We start from the raw sequence: 20,516 nt of genomic DNA, 5'->3' as shown, positions 1-20,516 counted from the left end.
CCGAACCCAATCCGCCGGCCGCCGCGTCGGCGAAGCCTTCGTGGAGCCGCTCCAAACTCGGCTAAAGCACAACGTCACCCGCGCCCAACAGCCCCAACACCGTCCCCCGCCGGCCCGGGCCGTCCAAAAAGGTCGACGTCGACACCGTCCCCCTGACGAATCCGACAGACATCTGTTTCGCGGAGCAAAGGGACCCGTCTCGTCTCATCCCACCCACGAAACACACGTCTTCCATACGGAAACCCGAACTTTCCGCCTCGAGGGAACAGCCAGCGGACGCCGTACGGGCCCGGGGGGGTGGAGGAGATGCGGAGGGGGGGACGTGGGCGGGGTTCGTGTACGCGGGCGTCTTCTGCGGGACTTGGAGGCCGTCCGAGGGCGTGCGGGATGGGGGGTTGGGTCTGCTCGGAGGGGGAGGTGGACGAGTGCGCGAAGGTTGCGGTGGGAGGGGGGGAACGGCTGATGGAAATTTCTGAGGAAGGGAGGTGGGGGGGAGGTAATTGGGGGGATTGATCTCTACTCGGACATGATAAGCTAATAGCGGGGAGCTATTCTGCTCGAGATTTATAGTGGTAGAGTTACAGGAGGCTCGAGAACAGAGGCCGGTAGGGAGATTGATAGATCCTGAGAGGCAATACCCAGGGTCAAAGTCTTCTTTTGTCTCGAATGATTTGTACTAAAACAACTGCCTTTCTTTTCAATGGACCTAGCGCTATGCAGCGCAACACTCATCTCAATCCATCTCCATGCCACCGCCACTCTCCGAGCCATCATTCTTCAAAGCCTCCACAAAATCCGAGTTGGCTAATCCAAAGTCCTCGCAATGCTTGAGCAAACGATCCGCCCTGGCACCCTGGGCGCGCTCCTTGATTCCATTCACGTTGTCGACCCTGATATAGGTGGCTGACCAGCTTCGCGAGATCAAGAAGTCTTGGGCCATGCTGTGAAGGCGGTCGAGCATCCACATGTTCGTACCGTCAAGTAGGTCCAGTAGCTCATCCAACCTGTCTGCAATCTCGGTGTTGTTTTCAGGGTCCTGCAGTTGTGGCCATTCGAATTCTCCGGTATACGCAAAATCGATTATTTGAGACAACGTGGTGGCCCGAAGCTCTTCGAGGTGGACGATCGCTTGGTGCTGCAAAAGGCGGCCCCATTCGCCGGCGAACTGCGCTTTGCAGTATTTGGAAACTGCAGCCAGGACAATCTTGTGGGCCGGATATTGGATACCTTCGGCTTCAAGGACAACGTCAGTCAGCTGGCGTTGATCCCGTAGGCTACGCATTTCAGCCATTGCTGCGGCCAAAGAAAGCTCTCTAGTATCCGCTGATGGTCCAGGGGCCGCTGGGGTTGGTTGTTTTACTGTTTTACAGCCCAAGCCCATCAAAAGCTTTTCATATGGAACGAGAAATTTCTTGGCCGTTTTCACGGGTAGTGGATCGACTTCGCACATGGGTCAGTTCAATAACTCGGTGCATGCGGAAGTGTTTTGCTTACCGGGACAGTTCAAGCAAAGCAACTTTGCGGATGTTGGACACTGCAGGCTGTCTTTGGGTACAAGCTCGACCTGTGTAGTGTCCAGATTGAGCCAAACACGGGCCAGGTGAATACCAGGTATAAGCTTCGTAACCTCGAGTTCGTTTTGAAGATGCTCATAACACGCCTGGACATCACGAAGGTATTCCGAAAGGTCATACTGTGTGATATCCTCGATGATGGCCATCAAGATGAGGAGATGCTCGTATACTTTCGCGGCAGGTGGGATTCCGCCTCGTGGAAGTCTTTGATAAACGTACGAGCAAGGGGGATTTTGCAAGAAGTTGGTTTGACTCCAGGCAATGCGAACATGGCCAAGGTTGCCTGCCTCTTCCAGAGCACAATGAGTTTTCTCACGTTGCATGCGAGTCCGCCGATAGCTGCTCTCGTTTGGGGAGACATCCCGCACACGGAATATCTGAGTTCTCGAAACCTGAGCCCAATTGGACCAACTGCGAAATTCCTGTCGATCGAACTGCAGATACTCTGACACTGTACGAGCATCCTCTTCAAACGTCTGAGTCGTATTAGCGGGGTCCCACCGTCGATCGATGGCTAGGGCACATTCCAGGAAGTGCTCTGGGATCATTGCGCCGGTAGGTGGCCGTGCTTGTAAGCCACCGGATAGCCAGAAAGTGTTGAGCGAGGCGGCGCGGAAGTCTACATGTAGGAACCGAATGTTTTCTTGGTCTCGAAACGCTGCCTTGAAGATTCCATCCTGGTGATCATAGAGGCCGTAAACTTCGCATAGGACGGAAGCCCCGTCGGGCGCCACTTTCCCAGAGGGTCTCACACCATGGACCGCGAGGTATTGTATCATCTCAAGATACCGTTCTCTAGAAGCCTTGACCTTGACATTTGTAGGGAGATCCGCCTTGATCAGATCCCATGTTTGTTGGGCTGTCAACGACACAATGTGCAGTTTCGAGAGCGCCTGTCTGTTCGAATTCACCAGCTTTGGGCTGACAAACCTTGCAAGATTGTTCACCCATGGCAACAGCAACTCTGTATGGCCACAGAAGTTGGCGTCTTCAGCAGCAATATGCTGAACCGACACCCCCGAGTCTGACGACCTCAGCCGACGCCAGACGGGAAGGCTGCGGAGAAGTGTAACATTGGAAGGATCCCCAATGTTCACGTGGTTGAGCAATAAGGCTTGTAGGATTTCTTTCGAATCGAAGTTTAGGCTCTTCCCCACGAACATCTTCGTTGGTGTTTTAGTCGTCCTTTCCAATTTCTCAAAAGCTTGTAGTAGACGTCCGAAAGAGGCAGTGCGCTTGAGATCACCTTCTGTCTCTAAAAGGAGAAAAGGTACGCACTTTCGGTCGATGATTTGGAGACCTGGAATCTGCTCACAGAGTCTGCGTTGCTGGTCGTCTAGCGGTTCAATGACGCAAGGCTGAGCCTCGAACTCGCGCGGCGTTAGGTAGCACCATTGTTTGTTGGACCCGAATCGGTAGATCTTACGGTCCTGAAGGCCACCCTTAGCCAGCATTGTGTCCGAGGATACCTCAAAGGATGAGGCCAAAGACCATGTGGCGGCGTGTAACACACGCATTTCGGTGTTGACATATAGCCAAAGCTTAAGCATCCACGCATCGCGGTCATCGAAAGCGATAGATGGATTTGTGGGCGATTGTGGTCGTGCTAAAAGGTCTCCCAAGTCAGAGAAGTCCAGTTTCCGGACATTGAAAGAGGCTTTCAATAACATGCCGACCAAGTCACTCGCATCCTGGGACAACTCTCTGTTAATCATGGAGTCGGAAGCGAATCCAAAGAGGTCTTGCTCTTCGGTTGTCGCAACGTAACTACAAGTAGAGCCTGGCGGAGCGTTCCAGAGGAGGAGCCCTAATGGTGCGTCAAGGTTTGGCCGAGGCAGCACTCTGCATCCGCCGAGAATACTCATTGGAGTCGTGTCAGTCCCGTCAGTCTGGGCTACCATCGTCTTGAGTAGCATTGCCATCGCTGCGCGTTTTCTCTCCTCGTGGCCAAGCCCGCGAATAAATTCCTCTAGTATTTTGCAGTTGTCATCATCTCTGAAAACCTGACAAAGGTAATCTGCGTGCAACTCCTTCGATAACCATGCCGCTTCAGCAGCTGCTCGCTTATAGTCGGGCCACAATTTTCGGGGGAGGCGAACGAGAGTCGGACATAATTTGACAAGGAGCGGTCGAAGAGCTTGGGAGACGTCATCAGGAAGGAAATCAAATCTTGCTTCTGCCAGAGAGACTGCCTTGTTTGACACCTCATTGCCCACAAGCAGGCCATCTTGATGGTCCGATGTATAGTCTTGTGCATTGATTGGAAATAGAGAGTCAAGCTTCCGGTCCCGACTCAACAGGCTGTTCCAGAAAGCTCTGCACAAAGTTTCCGAGAGCGAAGGTGATGAATGGTAGGTCGTCATTGATGGCCATAAATCAAAAATTTTCTCACACATTCTGGGTGCCAAGTATTGTAGAGTTTCCACGTAGAGACTGGTCACAGCTGTCGTCAGGAGCCAATTGTTCCACGCAGAATTCTCCGCAGTTTCTTCTAAGGCGATACTTCTGCGATCTCCAGTAACCGCGAAGCTGGCATGGAACGATACAGGAAGCGACGATGCCTGACCTGTAGGGAGTCTACAGAAGACTTTATGGTCGACATTTTGGATCGTGCCAGACTCGACATCCGAAGACTGCCCGCTCATGATAACACCTTCTCCAACATTAGGAATAACAGTCTTCACACTCTTCAGACAAGCTGCAATGCCACATTCCGCGGATTTCTCGGAACCTCTTCCAACTCTCGTGATATCTGCCGGAATCTGAGTTATGTTTCTGCGGCCGACACACCAATTGTCTACCTGCTGGAGTCTGCCTCCTTGGATGCTTGTAATTTCAACGTCTTGGCAGGTATCACTGTCTTGGCATGGTGAACGACGGGCGATGACAGACCACTGTGGATCCTTCTGGTCCCGAGTGCGGAATTCGACCGACTCAACATTGCGGAGAAACAGCAACGCCGTACGGGCAACAGCCAAGTAATCTCTGAGAAGCGATCGTACTGCGACAGCGTCTACGTGCTGGACATGGTCTTTCAAGAGGGTCTTTGCCCCGACTGCACGGAGAGGAAAGCGGAAAATCGTACCCTCATAGTGACTCAAGTTCGGAGCGAAGTTGTACAAGCCCGAGAATGGGGCCAACTGATCCGGCGCTAGATGGTTCACAGCCGAAAGAGATATCTTTGTTCCCACCTTGCGTTCGCGGCGTCTGTTGTAGTTTATAGGAAGGACCTTTTGCTGCGGGTCAAGGACCAGAAAGGAGTCACTGGAAAGCAGCATCGGCACGTCCGTGAAGTGATACATGCTTAGTGCTCCTCGCCCGAACATTCCAGTTGAATGGATGTCGTCTTTTTTGCCACCTTGTCCAATGTCTTTGAACCCAGCAAAGTCCTTCTTGGAGAAGACAGCATCGTTGCTTACTAATAGCGCTGGTCCTTGGAAAGGCTTCAGCTCGCTGGTCAAAAGAGACGAAGATCCATAGGGCTTTTCGCGGCACTCATCCAGTATCCAGATAATCTTGGTTGCTCCAGCATCGTCGGCGTTTGCCAAGAACTCATTGAACGTCGATTCAACTGGATATCGCTCTAGTGTATCGGATATCACTGTGCTGAGCTTCTCTTTTGGAGTATAGTCGTTCTCGTCTTCGCTGTCAAAATCGATCTTGAGCCTAATTGCTCTCTTTAAAGAATTCTCAACATCAAGCCGCCGCGCCAGATCGTTAGAAACTTCAGGATGCGTGAAGTTGAAATCAGCGATATCGCCAGTACTCAATGGATCTCCATGTACAATGTCTTTGAGTTCCCTTAGAATCATGGTCGCATCTGGTATCCGAAGATCCTGAGGATCGTATCCTAGACGCGTGGCGATCTCCAGAGTGGCAATCGCTATACCGAGATCAAAGTTGCTTAAATGGCCCTCAGTGATCTTATTGAGAGAATTTTGAACGCCCTGAAGATCCTGTGCCGACGGCTGTGACCGAATATCCAGTCTAGTCACTAATCTGTCATGATCTTTCGCAAATTTGGCATCCAGTTCATCGAGATAAGGGGCCAGGGACCGCAATCGCAACTGACTTCCTGGTAAGAACACCTTATCTGATGTAAAGTACTCTCCTGAGCGACCAAGAAAGCATGGCTTCATTGCCAAAACCGAGTAATCATCCGGCTCTATCTGGCGGAGAACTTTACTAGCTTTGTCATAGTCTTCCATTGCCAGGCAGAGGTCCAATTGTCGCAGAAGCATTGTTTTTGGGATGCTTTGATCCCAACCTGGTAAAGTAAGTTACCACAAGAATGCCATAAAATCAGCGCGCTTACCCAAAACTTTCTTCCAACTTGCTTTGACAGCTATGTTCGTTGTTCCCCAGACCAAGTCAACCAAATAGCTTTGATCCGCTCCACGGCACTCATTGGGAGCAAGCAGCGTAGATTCACCATTGAGAGATACCCCAGGAAGCCACTCCAATTTCCTGATGTCTGCAACATCAACTGCCGAGCTACTCAACTCTTTCTCAATTGGTAGCTTCAGCAGACAATCGACCTTATGCTGAATTGTTTCAACGTTCGCTCCACACTGTGAAATGTATCTTACACGCTCTGCTGGTGTAGACCAGGTAGGCTGTGTAGCGATGCCGCAGGCTATTAGAGCTTCCTTGTGGCGTGAGAAGAAGTCTGGACAGGGGAAGACGTTCTCCTCGCCATCGTAGAGCTTTGCTAGTTCAGAGCTTGGATCCACCATTGCCATCAGGCAGCGATACTGTGTCTTTCCATCCTTAGGAGGAAGTGGTATGATGGGATGGCTGATGATGTCTTTCACCCACGCTTTGTTTGGTCGCCGCGAGCCTTTCATGATCCAGTCAACAAGGTTTGCTTTAGGGATCTTCCATAGCGGCTCTGCATCTGATGGGATAGATTCCATCCAAGGCAGGAGATGAAGGGTTAACAAATCTTTGAGTGCTACGTCCTGGAGCGCTCTGAGCCGTCCCATCATCAGCCTTTCAATTTTATTTTGAGGATCGTAGAATGATACTCTGACAATGTCCGGCAGCGGCGGAAAACCCGGAGGGAACTGGGGGGTCCAATACATATGGCCGCCTGCATCGAGACCGTGCTTCGTATGGCTACGCTTTCTGCTGTTGTGTTAGTCTAATTTGGCCGGCTAGATGGACCTCGAGGGGTGCAATATCGGAACTTACTCGAAGGGCGAAGAGCAACAGATCTTTCTATAAAGGGGTAACTTCCGCATTTGGCTCATGAGTGTGGGTGAAAGACCTGCTGGGAAATTCAAATCACGTGTGAGGGTCTCGAGATGGCTCAGAAGCATTGCCTTCTCCTCGTCCGAAGCTTTTGCTAGCATTTCTTTGCAGGCAACCAGCCAGTCGACGAAGGCTTCTGGGTCATCTACGCGGGTACACCGGGTATCCGTCTTCATGGGCTCTTTGTTGCGCAGAAGATCTCTTGCTTCCTTTGGCAAGATGTCGGTATCTAGCAACGGTGGCATTGCTAGTGAATCCTGTTTCGTGATAGCGACCAGGAAATTGAACAAGGGGTCCTGCTTCTCGATTATAAGCAACGGAATCTTGAGAGCTTTGGGAGCGAACTGTCGGATTCGGGAGTCGTTCATTGGAACAAGCCACAGGTCGCGCGAAAGCTCGAGGACCATCCGCTGCCCTTCTTGGACTCGTTCGGCAATCCAAGCCCATATGTCATGAAGAACATTGTCGATACCGAAAGCTCGTTTTGCCCAGACTCTGGAGTTTTCGGGGCGAGGCATCATGAGGTACATCACTGGCCAGTCTGTGGCCAAGTCCCCTAGGCCGCGAAATCTCATCACCACAGTGAGGTTGTTGATGTCATTCAGTAGCAACTTCCTGACAGAAGGACTCATCATGGAGATGTCCAACGTTGCTGCAGCTCTTGACTTAGAAAATAGTTGCATTTCTGGGTCATCCCGTGGAAGCATCAGGTCAACCTTGTTAGAACACGACAAACTGCCATTAACAGTCGGCCAGATCTGGATCCCATGGAGATCGTTGTACAAGTTGTCTCTCTCGTTATGTTCCAGCGGGCTCTTGATGGCATCAAGAAGACAAAATTCAAGAATAATAGTCTGTATCTCCGATGATAATGCTGGAAGACCGTGCTGACGAAAGAATTGGCGGACTGTCACAGGCGTTAACATCCTGACATTTCGCTGTAGAGGCTTCATTCGCTGTTGGAGTTTCTTTAGCAAAGAGCCTTCGAGAAACACCGCTGGCAGGAGAGCCGCTGCAAGGGCTGGGCCGTATTCTCTGGCTTCTGCATCTTTAGGGGCGAAGAAGCCATGGTCGACATCCACACAACAACCATTCGAGGCGTTCCACACTACCAGATTGGACTTTATTACTATATCAATGACGCTGTCATCTAGATTGTCCCACAGCTCGGAGTGAGTGAATTCGGGTCTGGGCCATAGAGCAAACATCTCTTCGCGCCATGAGAGAGGGCTACGGTGAGCAAGAAGGCTTGCCCAAGCGATCGAAACGCATTTCCCGAACATGAAACTGTTCCATTTCGTTGCCAGATCCTCATAGCCAGGCGACTGTCCAGAAGATGACAGCCTACCACGATCTGGGGTAATTGAGAACAGGCCATGTATATGGATAGGCTGATTTGTCCTGACAGGTAATCTCAGGGTAGAGAAAAGCCGCCCATCGAAAGGGTCACCAGCAGAACCATCGTTCAGCGGTGCTGCTATGGCCACCCAGGGATACAGCTTGCGCTCACGAGCCCAGATGTCCAACTTCTTGTCGCCCGAAGATGTTATCATCGTATGTTGGACAACATATCGAAAGAGTCTTGGATTCGGATATTGCTTTGTGGATATTTCAATCCTCGTCTCAAAAGTCTTCGACAGATCGTGGGTGGCCTGGGACGTGTTTGGCGCGTATTGGTTTTTGAAGTCTGTAGGTATCGCCATCCTCATGCTTGCGCTGTTGGGATCGTCATCAAGGATCTGGGCCAACAGCACAATATCGTGGTTCAATCTGATGATGATCTTGCGGACATGCTTGAGAAACAACAAGCCGCCCTCTTGGATCTCTTGGCCAAAATCTCTGAGAGCGTCTTCAATGTTCTGGATGCCAATCTTCTGTTGGAAGATTCTGCTGGTTCTCGCCTGTTCCTGGGTACGCAACGGAATCCGGATGATCGTCTCGTCATTTGAGCGCGTGTAATCAAGGTCAAATGCCCCCAAAGTATTGAGATGGTTTTGAATCTCGGCGCAATCGCGACCTTTGACCACATCCCACATGGGTCCTCCGGGATCATCAGGACTGAAGCTCCTTGACCATGTCTTGTGGGGGTCAAGCATGAGCAGCAAGCTACGTGAGTAGACCCATGGGCCATCCGTGAAGTGGTAAACCTGCGGAGAACACGATCAGCCCAATTCCTGACTTATGGAAGGCGCGAAAGCAGAGTTAGGATGGCCTACCGAGTTGAACCCCTGTCCAAATTTGCCAGTAGACTCCGCATCGTGGCGCTTCCTAGAGTCGCCAACTGCACTTAGACTTGCGAGATCTTCGTCAGTAAAGACGCTGTTGTTTCTCGCCAGTAAAGCCGGTCCCTGGTATTCTGCTAGCGCTTCATGCAATAAAGGTTCCCCAACGTAGGTATTCGTATCGAGGATATACTCAATCTCGGTAGCTCCCGCATCGTCGGCATTTTGAAGTAGTTCTCGGAGACAAGTGTTCGGAGGGTACGACTCGCAGATCAACCTCAACAAAGTTGTGAGTGGTTGACTCTGCGGGTTGTTTCTCGCCGCTGGCGGCGGCGCCATTTCCTACCGTCGTATGGCAGACAACACGCTCCCCGATACTCACTCAAGACGGTCGTGATATGAAGTGTGTGGCAAAAAGAGTCGCAAATTAACTACGATATGTCTGTGAGTGAGGTGAGAGAAGTTAGGCAAGCTGTAGGAAAGAGTGGCAGTTGTCACCTTTTCAATTTCAAGTCAGATTCGGGTATCAGCCAGAAAAGTGCGCCGTCCGTGATCATCTGTTTGATTAAAAGTGTTGAACAGCGAAAGAAAATTCCTCCTTGACATTGATTTTGTCGGAATGTTGAGGATTTGTAGCCGTTTCAGCTGCCACTTTTTCTGACACCTAGCCAAAAGTGTGGTGGATTTGGACTGGGGCTTCAGGACAGAATGAGGTGAGAATGTAGGCTTGAATCTGGCGGTGAGTGAGCTCTTCGGGCGAAGTATCCTTAATTCAAGTACCTAGATGATGCAGAGCCCTGAACACGGTGAGGACTGCAGGCAAGTTGCCAGGAACAGTGGCAGTATCAAGCACGCGGTCTTTCAAGTTGAACAGAACTTATGGGTATCAAGCCCGATACTTCCGTTGTCATCACATGAATCGAGCTTAGACCGAGCCTTCCCGCAAAGAGATCTGCTCCTCTCAGTTGTAAATCTTGATCTCTTTAAGTCTCACGCTGCTACAACTGCCATTTGTTCGGCAGCCCAAAAATCGAGCAGGGGGTTGCTACCAAAGTTGGTTGAGATAGCAATGGATTGACCGAAGCAATTTATATCTCTCTATGGAATCTATTTCCATTGTCAATACAGCACGGACAGGCATGTGCAGCCACTGATCAATGGAATGCATGTTTATAACAAAAGCCTTCTGGGAAGGCCTAGTATAATTTTTTCCGATCATATTGCGCATGGACGACTGCCTTAGGTCTCACCTTGAGTTGGCAAAGACTCAGATGCAGCAAGCCAGGCTTAAAGGATCAGCATTTGGCCACGTTTATGTTTCCTGGCTCCATATCGATTGTTGTCAACTGCTTTGCGATGTTGCTCTAGGTGGAGATTATTTTAATAGCAGGTTCCTCTTTGCTTTCAGCGTTCTTTGCTGAAAGTCATGTATCTAAGGAAAGACGGTGGAAGTCGTTCGATTGCATGCTCGTATGCAACCGCAGTTTCCCCACTAGACCGCATTATCGCACGCTAGTGTAACGGTAACCCTAAAAATAGTTAGCATTGCGACGTCAACGAAGGCTCCAACGCTCTACCTATACAACTCAAATCACAAAACCCGTGCAGATCTGAATGAAGCAGTCTAAGTTTGTTTGTCATGTCTTTCGACCGGTCGCCAGCTCTGGAGAGCCAGGTACGAACACTCAAATGAGTCTCACAGGCTCGCGCTGACAGTCAAACAAGCCCACTACATACCGCCGCAGCGATGACCCCGAGTACCGCGACGACCCAGAGTTCAGTCGATTTAGCGAAAGTCTGTCCGAACAGCTCTTCTCTCTAACCTCCAAGATCGGCCGTCTGTCACAGCAACTGAATCTCCTCGGCACAAAGCGGGACACGGAAAGAGTCAGAGAAAGAGTGCACGATCTTTTAGATGAGGCGAGAGACGGATTCAAAGAAGTCGGGGAGGGCGTCAAGAAACTGACGACGTGGGAAGATTTGAGCGTACGATGCTAGATCTCCGTCTGTTCGGGCCATAGCTAATAGCGATTGCGAACAGGCATCCCAGAAGTACACCCAACAGAAGCTATCCCGCGAATTCCAAGCATCAGGCACCGAGTTCCAAGCCATACAACGTCTCGCCCTTGAAAAAGAGCGCGCATCCGCCTCCGCCGCTCGTACAGCCCTCGACTCGACCGACGCCTCAAACCAGCCATACTCCGACAGCCCCTCACAGCAGCAATCGCAATTACACGAGCAAGACCAGCTACGTCTAGCCTCGCAAGATGAAGTGGACTTCCAAGACTCATTGATCGTAGAGCGCGAATCCGAAATACGGAATATTGAGCAGAGCGTTGGGGAGCTGAATGAGCTGTTTAGGGACGTGGCGCACATTGTGCATGAGCAGGGAGGGCAGCTTGATACGATAAGTGGCAACGTGCAGAATGTGGCTACGGATACGCAGCACGCGGATATAGAACTGAGGAGCGCGAATCGGTATCAGAAGAGTGCGAGGGGCAAGGCTTGTTGTTTGCTGGTGATTCTTGCCGTGGTCCTACTTATTATAGTTCTGGCTGTGGTACTAGGATAAAGAGGGGGGTGCTGGTATTCGTTGCCCTGTCGTCCTGTCTTCCCAGAGCACGTCTGGCGTTTTGGAGCGTTGCAAGCAAGCATGAAGCCTGACACCTTTGTACATCCTGTTCTATTACGCAAAGCCATATATACACCACACCTTTCCTTCTCCCTCTTCTCACTCTTTTACATCCCCACCAGCCTCCCCAACCTCATCCTCCACCCCTCCCAACTATTCAACTTAGGCCTAACATCCAAATAAAAAGCCAAACCCCCACCCCTGCCCCTATAAAAATCAATCACATACTCCACCCCCCTCCCCTCACACCTCTCCACAACCCAATCATGCCGATCAAACGGGCTCTCATACCCCCACAACCCCAGCCATCTCGCCCTCGGACTAACCTTCCTACTATCCCCACTAAAGCTCCGCAACTTCGGCCCACCGCACCGCCGATCCCGCGCACCCGCGAACCGCCGTTCCCAGTCCTCGATCTCCGCCCACGCGCGCTCGTTGACGGCGTTGTGGATCGGCACGACCGTCGCCATGTCCGCGGCGTCGGGGCTGTGGTTCTTGCGCCGCATGGCTTCGAAGAACATTTTCTCCGAGGGGTAGATCCAATTCGACGACGACGCCGCCGCCGCCGCGTTCGGACTATGCGGTGATGGGGCCGATGTGGGCGTCGGGGTTGTGATGTTTGGGGAGAGCTCGGCGCGCGGGATGGAGCTTGTGACGCGGTCGGAGGCTAGGGGGCGTGGCGTGGTGAGTTTGCGTGGAGGGACGGGGGACGGGGACGTGGATTTGGAGGTTGAGGGGGAGGGCGAGGGGGGTGGTTGAGGGTGGGTTTCTTTGGCTGCGGCTTCGAGCCATGCAGCGCGGGCGGAAGGGTCGACTGGGCATGCGGATGGCGGGGGTTCGTTTGGAGGGGGTGGAACTTTGCTTGAGGAGGTGTTTCCCATGGCGATGGAGTAGGGAACGGCGCGGCTGTAGAAAGTGCTGAGCACGAGGGAGACCAAATCGAGCAATCATCGAAGTCCGAGGCCGAGGTTTACCCATGGAGTTCACGAGCTTCGGCGAGAGGATTCGAAGGATTCTCGGTCAATTGGAATACGAGTAGATCCAAATCAAATGCCTGGACTTTGATGGTCTTCAGCGTACAAATATAGTGATTCCGACGACATGGCCGACCAGAAGATCTACCGCGCAAGCACGACCGCTCCAGTGAACATCGCAGTGATCAAGTACCGCTTCCCCCCCCCTTCGCCTCCACAATTCTTGAGCAGCTCTGACAGAATGATTGTAGATACTGGGGCAAACGCGACCCCTCCCTCAATCTTCCCACCAATTCCTCTCTCTCAGTCACCCTCTCCCAATCCGACCTCCGCACCCACACCACAGCTTCCTGCTCCTCTACCTTTGAGGGTCCAGACACCCTGCTTTTGAACAATGCCCCACAATCTCTTTCCACGGCGCGCTCACTCGCTTGTCTGAAGTCTCTGCGCGCTCTCCGCTCAGAGCTTGAAGATGCCGAATCTTCGTTACCAAAATTATCAACCTATTCCCTCCGTCTAGTGAGCGTGAACAACTTCCCTACCGCCGCCGGTCTCGCATCTTCAGCTGCTGGCTTTGCAGCTTTAGTGCGTGCTATAGCGGACCTATACGAACTCCAGCAGTCACCTACCGAGCTCTCCCTCATAGCGCGCCAAGGCAGCGGTTCGGCGTGCAGGAGTTTGTTGGGTGGTTATGTCGCATGGGATCACGGCATACGAGACGATGGATTGGACAGTCATGCTCGGCTTGTCGCGCCAAAAAGCCACTGGCCAGACATGAGGGCCCTTATCTTAGTAGTTAGCGCTGCGAAGAAGGGCGTGAGCAGTACAACGGGCATGCAGACGACTGTGCAGACATCGAGTCTTTTCCAGACGAGAACAAAGGAAGTGGTGCCGAAAGAGATGGCAGAGATGGAGAAAGCGATTAAATCAAAGGATTTTGCGACGTTTGCGAAGGTGACCATGAGGGAGAGTAACTCCTTTCACGCTACTTGCTTAGACACCGATCCGCCAATCTTCTACCTCAACGACGTTAGCCGAGCTGCTATCAAAGCTGTCGAGGAAATGAATGAGAAGGCTGGTCGAACGATAGCGGCGTACACATTCGATGCAGGACCGAACGCGGTCATTTACTACCTGGAAGCTGATGAAGATGCTGTGCTGAAAACCTTTTTGCCGATTCTCCGGCAAAAAGAAGGCTGGGGGAAAACGGATACCAAGATTGATGGTCCTGGGCCTGCGAGTCCCCAAGTTGTAGAGGTGTTGGAAGAGGGCGTTAGCAGGGTTATTTTGACGAGCGTGGGAGAAGGACCAATCAGTGTCCCGGAGCATCTGATTGATGATGAGGGAAAGACTGTGGATACTTGATGATTGATGACAATTTTGGTTGCATATACCCGCTATGTCGCAGGCTATCGACCAAGAAGTGATAGTCTGTCGAAGGCTTTCACGGATGGTGCTTCTCTTTCTTTGTCCCCTTCCATGGTATCCCACAGCACCCCTTCTCCTCCTTTTGGCCTACGCTCCTCTTCCTCGATCTCTTTCTGCTCGACCATCTTCTTGACATCGCTCTTAAATACTTCATCGAGACATCCCTTACACAGCTCCACAACCTCAATCATAGCATTCTCCACAGCTCCAGCCCTCTCCCTCATCCCTCTCCTCATCAACCCAACAACCAACCTCTCCATTTCTTCATTGACAGTATTGATCCTGTCAATCAGTCTTCCAACGCTACTGACCAAATACTCCTCTTCGTACACACTCCCCTTCTTACCTCTAGCTCTCTTCCTCTCTTCCCTTCGCCTATTTTTTGACGTTCGCCTCGTAGCATTCGTACCTACTGTTCCGGTCCGGTTCGTATACTGCGTCAGTAGTGTACCTCCCATGGTAGACGCATCAGTTGTGGCGAGAGAGACATTGTCCGGAATATCCGCGCCACCATTGACGTCGCCATCGAAGAATGCTAGGGGGTCTTCAGCTTTCTTCGTCCGCAGTTCGCGTAATCGAGGTATCTGTGCATTGAGCTGGCTTTTGCAGTCAGCTAACAGCTCGGTCACAGATGCCATGCCTTCTACAAGGCCCGTGTCGATGACTGACTCGAGCAAGTCGGGTCGCTGATGAAGTCCGACAATGCGGAGGGCATCAGCAAAGAAGTAACCTTTGCAGAAGGTACGGCATGCTGTGGCGCTATCGGCGAGGTAGTCGAGATGGATCGTCGCAGCAGAGAAGAAGTCCTTGGATTCCAAGAGGCTATCTGCGAGTGTCTGGGCGAGGGAACGGAGCTGATGTTGTGGCAAAGGTGTGAGGGTGGCGCAAGAAAGAGATTCTTTCCAAAGATGGGCTTGACGGAAAGCCTCGCTCGCAGAAGTATAGTCGCTGAGATACTCATAAGCTACACCAGCTTCTTTGAACTTCCCATTTTGCTGAAGGAAATCAGCATACAGGCGCATCATCTCCTTGAGCTTATCTTCTTGGTAGCGGTAGAAGTCTAGAGCCTCTGGGTACAAGCCACGCTTTATGGTGTAATCCTTGACCTCGTCAAAGGCACTTAGATCACACAGATGCCTCAGAGCCTTCTTGAATCGACCAAGGTGATTATCAATGGAGTACTGTCTTCGCAGCACCGACATCCCTTGCAAATTTCGCAGAAAGGGAAGATACTCTTTGGGATCTTTCTGAGATTGCTGAGCAACTAGCAATGCCAGCTCAAGATCGTAAAGTCCAAGTGCGTTGTCGTAAAGCCGATTGACGTCAGCCAGGAAGCAGATGTGCTCTATCGCGGCATCTACTAGGTCCGAGTTCTTACTCCTCAAGCCAGCGATCTGAGTCAGACCAGCTTCGAGATCCGGGGGTGCCTTACAAACGTGGGCTGTGACGACGTTTTGAAAGTGGGTTGAGGTGCGATTCTTCAGAGCATCCAGGAACGCGTTACATATCCGATTGACCTTGGAGATACTGGCCTCTGAACTCTCAAGAACTGACAAAACTTGCGAATGTTCGCCTCCCGGAAGAGTTTCTTTGTACATGGTCTTGGACACATCCTCTTCCCTGAGCTGCGACAGGAAAAGATCAACATGCTCCACCTTCTTGACTTGATCAATGAATAAGTCGACATTCGAAAGGAATTGCTGAGTAGCATGGTCGTGCAATATATTCATATCTACCCTTTGATTTCTGCACGCCAGGAACGCATTTTTGTAGTTTCTCTTGTTGATGTTATCTCGAATCCCTGCAAGCACCAGCGCTCTGGGATAGATGGTTTCCAGATTACCTCTAGGCATCTGTAGAATCAAAGCGAAGATCGAGGGCATAACTGTCACCAGTTTGGCACCTCGTTCAATGCTACGGCATCGCTCATCTGATTCTGGTGTATCAGGAGGTATCTCGAGGTCTATCGAAGAATTGTTAGAGTAAAGGACGAGAAATTGGGACTATAGGTACTCACTTTCAGTCTCCTCCGTGAGGTGGACAAATTTCAGTAGATGTTGGCCGGTGGTAAATATCAGATGCGCGGGGGTTACGAGGAACGACGTGCAATTCCTTGCGAGGCGGCGCTCATTGGCATAGAGGAACCCATTGTCGGCAAGACTGAAGATGATGTCTTTTGTGGCCGGCGTTTCGCCTCCATTGACCAAGCTATTGACAGCGTGCTTGATCTCGAAGCCGCACACTACGGTATCAACCCTCTGCGCTGAGAAAGGCGAGAGGGCCAGTTCTATACCAGCCACACCAATATCATTGAACCTTTGAACCCTCTCTTTCAAATCCTCGCTACTTGATTTGCCATTATGGTCCAGCACAACGTAGGTCTTCGACTTCGAAATCCATGAATTTCTGATCATACCTTCAACATCTGTCTCATGCAGGAAGATGTGACCCACATGTCCGCCGTCTTCTCCGATGACAGTAAATGAAGAATTGTCCATGCTTTTAGAGAATAACAGACTTGCATTGCCGCTGAAAGAAACTTGTAGATGCAATCTATCTCGAATTGTGATCGTGTCTGTATCTGTCGACCAGAAGCCATTAGTGAACCTGCAAACCGGTGGGTTCTGAACCATTGATAACAGCGACCACTCGAATTGACTGTATCCCTCGTGGTGTAAAACCCCAATGATAGCCCTAGGATGAGGATTTGAGCAGACCGTAACGGCGACGTCGATGATGTTACTGCTGATCTCAATTTCATGCAGTGCCATAGGAGGCGGAACGTTGGCCACTCGCATAGGAGTCAACTTGAGGCATTCTGCACACAATAAGCATAGTAATCATACGGGATATCTGCAACTTACTTCCGTCAGCAACAGCAACAATTCCATGATCATTTGGCGGTGACGTAGGACTGGTCGTGATAATTGAGGCGTAGGCGGCTCTTTGAATACTTTCTAATGATACTGCTTCAGTATATTCCGATCAGCACAAGGGCCCAGTTACAACGAGATGCTCACCTTGGCCGTGCAAAGTAAAATGCAACGGTTTTTCTGGATGCCATTTCAATGAAACTGGTTGCGTGCACGTTTCTTTTGAATAAAGCAAAACCTCTTGCTTCAAGTAATAATGATAGTTTCCCATGATCCATAGCTGAATCCTATCGTTGAAGCGTACAGCAAGCACGGACGAGTCAACATTCCAATTTAGAGAAATCTGAGCGCCCCAAGTACTCAACTCTTCTTGTTTCAGCCGCAAATTGAATTGCCCGTGGCGTAGACCGTTCCTTTCGAAGAAGACGACTCTGACGCAGTCATTGAGACGCTGTATACCGGCCAAGAGATTCCCGGCAGGTCTCCAGCTCAAGGCACCTAGCAAGCCATCAACAGGCTCGCTGACGCTCTCAAGGACACCTTCTCTCGAGAAGATACGAACGACTCGACGTGAGTTTGATTCAATGCTATTGATTGCAATGTAAGTACAATCTCCGCGCCAGCTGATGGTCGTCTCTTTTGCATCGTTCGCATCGAGTACGCCTTCATCAACTGTCTCAGGGACCGTAGGATCTCGGAGAGCTCTGGCTTTTTTCCCTTTGAATTGAGTTTCCTTCTTTCCCCAACCAACAGAAACATGATTTGAGGCTTTCAGGTCATCAGGATTTAATGTAACGTCGGTAACATTCTCAAACTCTCTCGTCATGTAGAGTAATGTGGAAGCTCTTGTCGTGATAGCAAGAAGCTCTTCGTCGGGGGACCATGCAGCGGCGGAGATACCTGCATCTACAGAGCCAACGATCTCTATCTTCTCTTCCCCAGCCTGTGGTTCTTCACGGACAACAATAAGATCCCCACCTGCAAGAACCAGACATATTGTGAAAGAATCAGAAAAGTAATGCAGATCCAGTATCTCGTCGCACTCGAGGTCTGGCAGTGGACACGGTGCATCCCAGGCAGCTATGGGCTCGTAGATTTTCTCATATTTCTTCCAGCGTTTGAGATCCAGTAAGACATTGTCTTTGGTGGGCCCAAAGGCGCATATCACGCTGTCACTTGCAACATCCCAGGCGGAAGCTGTTAATTTGAGTCCTGCCGGGCTCGTTAACAAGGAGCGATGAATACTTCTAAGATTACGCATCACTCCAAGGAAGGTGAATGCTCATTCCAGAGTTGCGAAGTAAAGTATGTAGCAGAATATCTAAGTATCAAAGTGTGAAACGTTGGAGTTTTTCACGCCAAATTGTTGGGTCACCAACGTGCCTGAGATTATCTAGCTATCACATTACGTGAGATGTAAGGAATCGTAAAAGAAATCAGGACTCTGTCTCTAGCTACTGTCCTCTTGAAAACAACAAATTGGGGAGATGTCTTCTCAACATGCCAAAAATCTTACGCCGGCCTTGCGAGTACTCTGTTCTAGACCCGATCGGGGATGGGGTGAGCGCCGCTCCACCCTGCTACTTTACTCGCCCATTTGCACGCTCTTAAACCCGATAAATCCGACATCGATAGCTACCACTACCATGGCTACCACTTCCTAGTGATCGAAGAGAAAATAAGAAGCACCGCAACACCATTGTACCAGCGCCATTAGGAATCGAACCTAATACGAACTAAATACCTCTAACAACACGAAGGCATTCGTGTGACGCTCTCTGTTCCCTTTATTTATTCAATATGTTATGGCCTGATAATAGCTATATCAGAAGCGGAACGGGTTATGCTCGTTACGACTAGACCAAAAGGTAATCACTAGTAGTCCGTCACTAAATAGTAACTTATACTAGTTGTACCTTAGCGGAGGGCTATGAGTTGCGGTAACCGTACCTATACTAAATTAGTGAAAATTATCGTCTTTTGGCGGTTACTTAGTAATATACCGTGATACTAAATTTTTTTAAGTACGTTATATATTCTTAATAGTGCTTTTCGTAGAACGATAGTAGATTAATTTCTTTAAAAAAGCGTATTGATTTTTAATACGATAAATCTAGAAATTTAATATGTTACGATAGTAATTATAAATTAGTAGAATAACGATATTTATATAGATATCTTAGTAATAATAGATTTACGTAAATTACCTTATAACGTTAAATAGACTTCTCTTAAGATTAAGTAAATTTAATCGAGTAATAAAAATTTATAATATAAGATAGTTTCGTAATTCGAATTAACGAATATATCGATTATTTGAAATTAATTAATTTTATAAATATCTTATTTTTAATAGATCTTAACTATTATTATAATTCTAATTTTTCTTTCTTTTCGAAATAGTTTTTAATTTTATAATAGTTTCTCGATTTCATAACGATATCGTAACGATTTCGCAACGATTTTAATCTATAAAACGTATTAAAAATATTATAGTTATTTTAACTCGATACGATTTTTTATTAATACGTACTAAGATATATAATCGTTAATTAATTATATAATTCGTTTTTTATTCTTTATCGTTTAAAGGCGAAGATAGTTTACTAATACGTCTTAATAAAATAATCGTATATTTATCGTATATATATAGTAAAAGAAGATCGCTACTTTTCGCTAAGATAGACTTAAAAGCGTATAATCGCTTTCTTATATATCTATATCTATTATCGAAGATATTACGACTTAATACAACTTAGTATATAATATCTTAGCTATAGTTTTTTTTTTAAAAAATTATAAACTTTATTATTAAAATTACTAGTTAAAAAGATATAATATAATATAATATATTAATCTACTATATTATACTCTAATAAGATATAGAATATTAATATTTATATAATCTTATATCTAATACGATATAAGATCTTAATAATATATATTACGAAATAATATATTTATAATATTATATTATAAAATAATATATATATAAGATATCTCGATTGAGATTTCTATTTTTAGAAGTATAAAGTAGCTATTTTAATTATTATTCTAATTAACGATTAATCGTATCTTATCTTATTCGATAAATTCGATATAATAGCTACTATTACTATAACTATTACTATTATAACTATTATTACTATAACTACGACTATTATAGCTATTATTATTATAACTATTACTTACTATTATAACTATTACTATTATAGCTACTATCGAAATATAATCTTCGCGTATCTTAGTTATTATATTTTTAACCTCCGCTTATCTTAGTTATTATATTTTTTAATTATCTAATTTTATACTATATTTAAAATCTAGTCTCGAAGAGATTTTAGAGAATTAATTTATTCGTTTTATATATTATATATCTAATATTTTAATAGCTATTACTATTATAACTATTAATATTATAATTATTACTATTAATTAAATAATAATAATTATAATAATAATAGTTATTATTTCAAATTTATCGAATAAATATAAATGAAAATAAATACGATTAGTCGTTAGCTAGAATAATAACTAGAATAGCTACTTATACTTTTAAA

The 20,516-nt window shown here is 48.2% G+C and overlaps 5 protein-coding genes across 5 annotated transcripts; 2 read left to right on the top strand and 3 right to left on the bottom strand.

Annotated features, from left to right (window-relative positions):
- Positions 1-733: 733 nt before the first annotated feature.
- On the bottom strand, positions 734-9,388 carry HO133_010579 (uncharacterized protein; the record flags this gene model as incomplete). Its single annotated transcript, XM_037301431.1, has 5 exons — positions 734-1,440; positions 1,495-5,841; positions 5,890-6,701; positions 6,768-8,974; positions 9,044-9,388. The coding sequence occupies 5 exons, from the start codon at positions 9,386-9,388 to the stop codon at positions 734-736; spliced, it is 8,418 nt and encodes a 2,805-aa protein (XP_037153065.1).
- Positions 9,389-10,688: 1,300 nt separating this feature from the next.
- HO133_010578 (uncharacterized protein) lies at positions 10,689-11,621 on the top strand (the record flags this gene model as incomplete). Its single annotated transcript, XM_037301430.1, has 3 exons — positions 10,689-10,724; positions 10,775-11,035; positions 11,091-11,621. 3 exons carry the CDS (start codon positions 10,689-10,691, stop codon positions 11,619-11,621), a joined length of 828 nt encoding a protein of 275 aa, XP_037153064.1.
- Positions 11,622-11,780: 159 nt separating this feature from the next.
- HO133_010577 (uncharacterized protein) lies at positions 11,781-12,562 on the bottom strand (the record flags this gene model as incomplete). The annotated part of the gene is made up of 2 exons (XM_037301429.1): positions 11,781-11,834; positions 12,008-12,562. The coding sequence occupies 2 exons, from the start codon at positions 12,560-12,562 to the stop codon at positions 11,781-11,783; spliced, it is 609 nt and encodes a 202-aa protein (XP_037153063.1).
- Positions 12,563-12,782: 220 nt separating this feature from the next.
- HO133_010576 (uncharacterized protein) lies at positions 12,783-14,020 on the top strand (the record flags this gene model as incomplete). The annotated part of the gene is made up of 2 exons (XM_037301428.1): positions 12,783-12,844; positions 12,907-14,020. 2 exons carry the CDS (start codon positions 12,783-12,785, stop codon positions 14,018-14,020), a joined length of 1,176 nt encoding a protein of 391 aa, XP_037153062.1.
- A 44-nt stretch (positions 14,021-14,064) lies between these two features.
- HO133_010575 (uncharacterized protein) lies at positions 14,065-18,217 on the bottom strand (the record flags this gene model as incomplete). The annotated part of the gene is made up of 4 exons (XM_037301427.1): positions 14,065-16,046; positions 16,101-16,901; positions 16,948-17,040; positions 17,104-18,217. The coding sequence occupies 4 exons, from the start codon at positions 18,215-18,217 to the stop codon at positions 14,065-14,067; spliced, it is 3,990 nt and encodes a 1,329-aa protein (XP_037153061.1).
- Between the last annotated feature and the right edge of the window lie 2,299 nt (positions 18,218-20,516).

The sequence above is a fragment of the Letharia lupina genome (assembly GCF_014066315.1).
Source record: "Letharia lupina isolate WasteWater1 chromosome Unknown contig_9, whole genome shotgun sequence".
NCBI classification, from domain to species: domain Eukaryota; kingdom Fungi; phylum Ascomycota; class Lecanoromycetes; order Lecanorales; family Parmeliaceae; genus Letharia; species Letharia lupina.
This window is presented reverse-complemented; position numbering and strand designations above follow the sequence as displayed.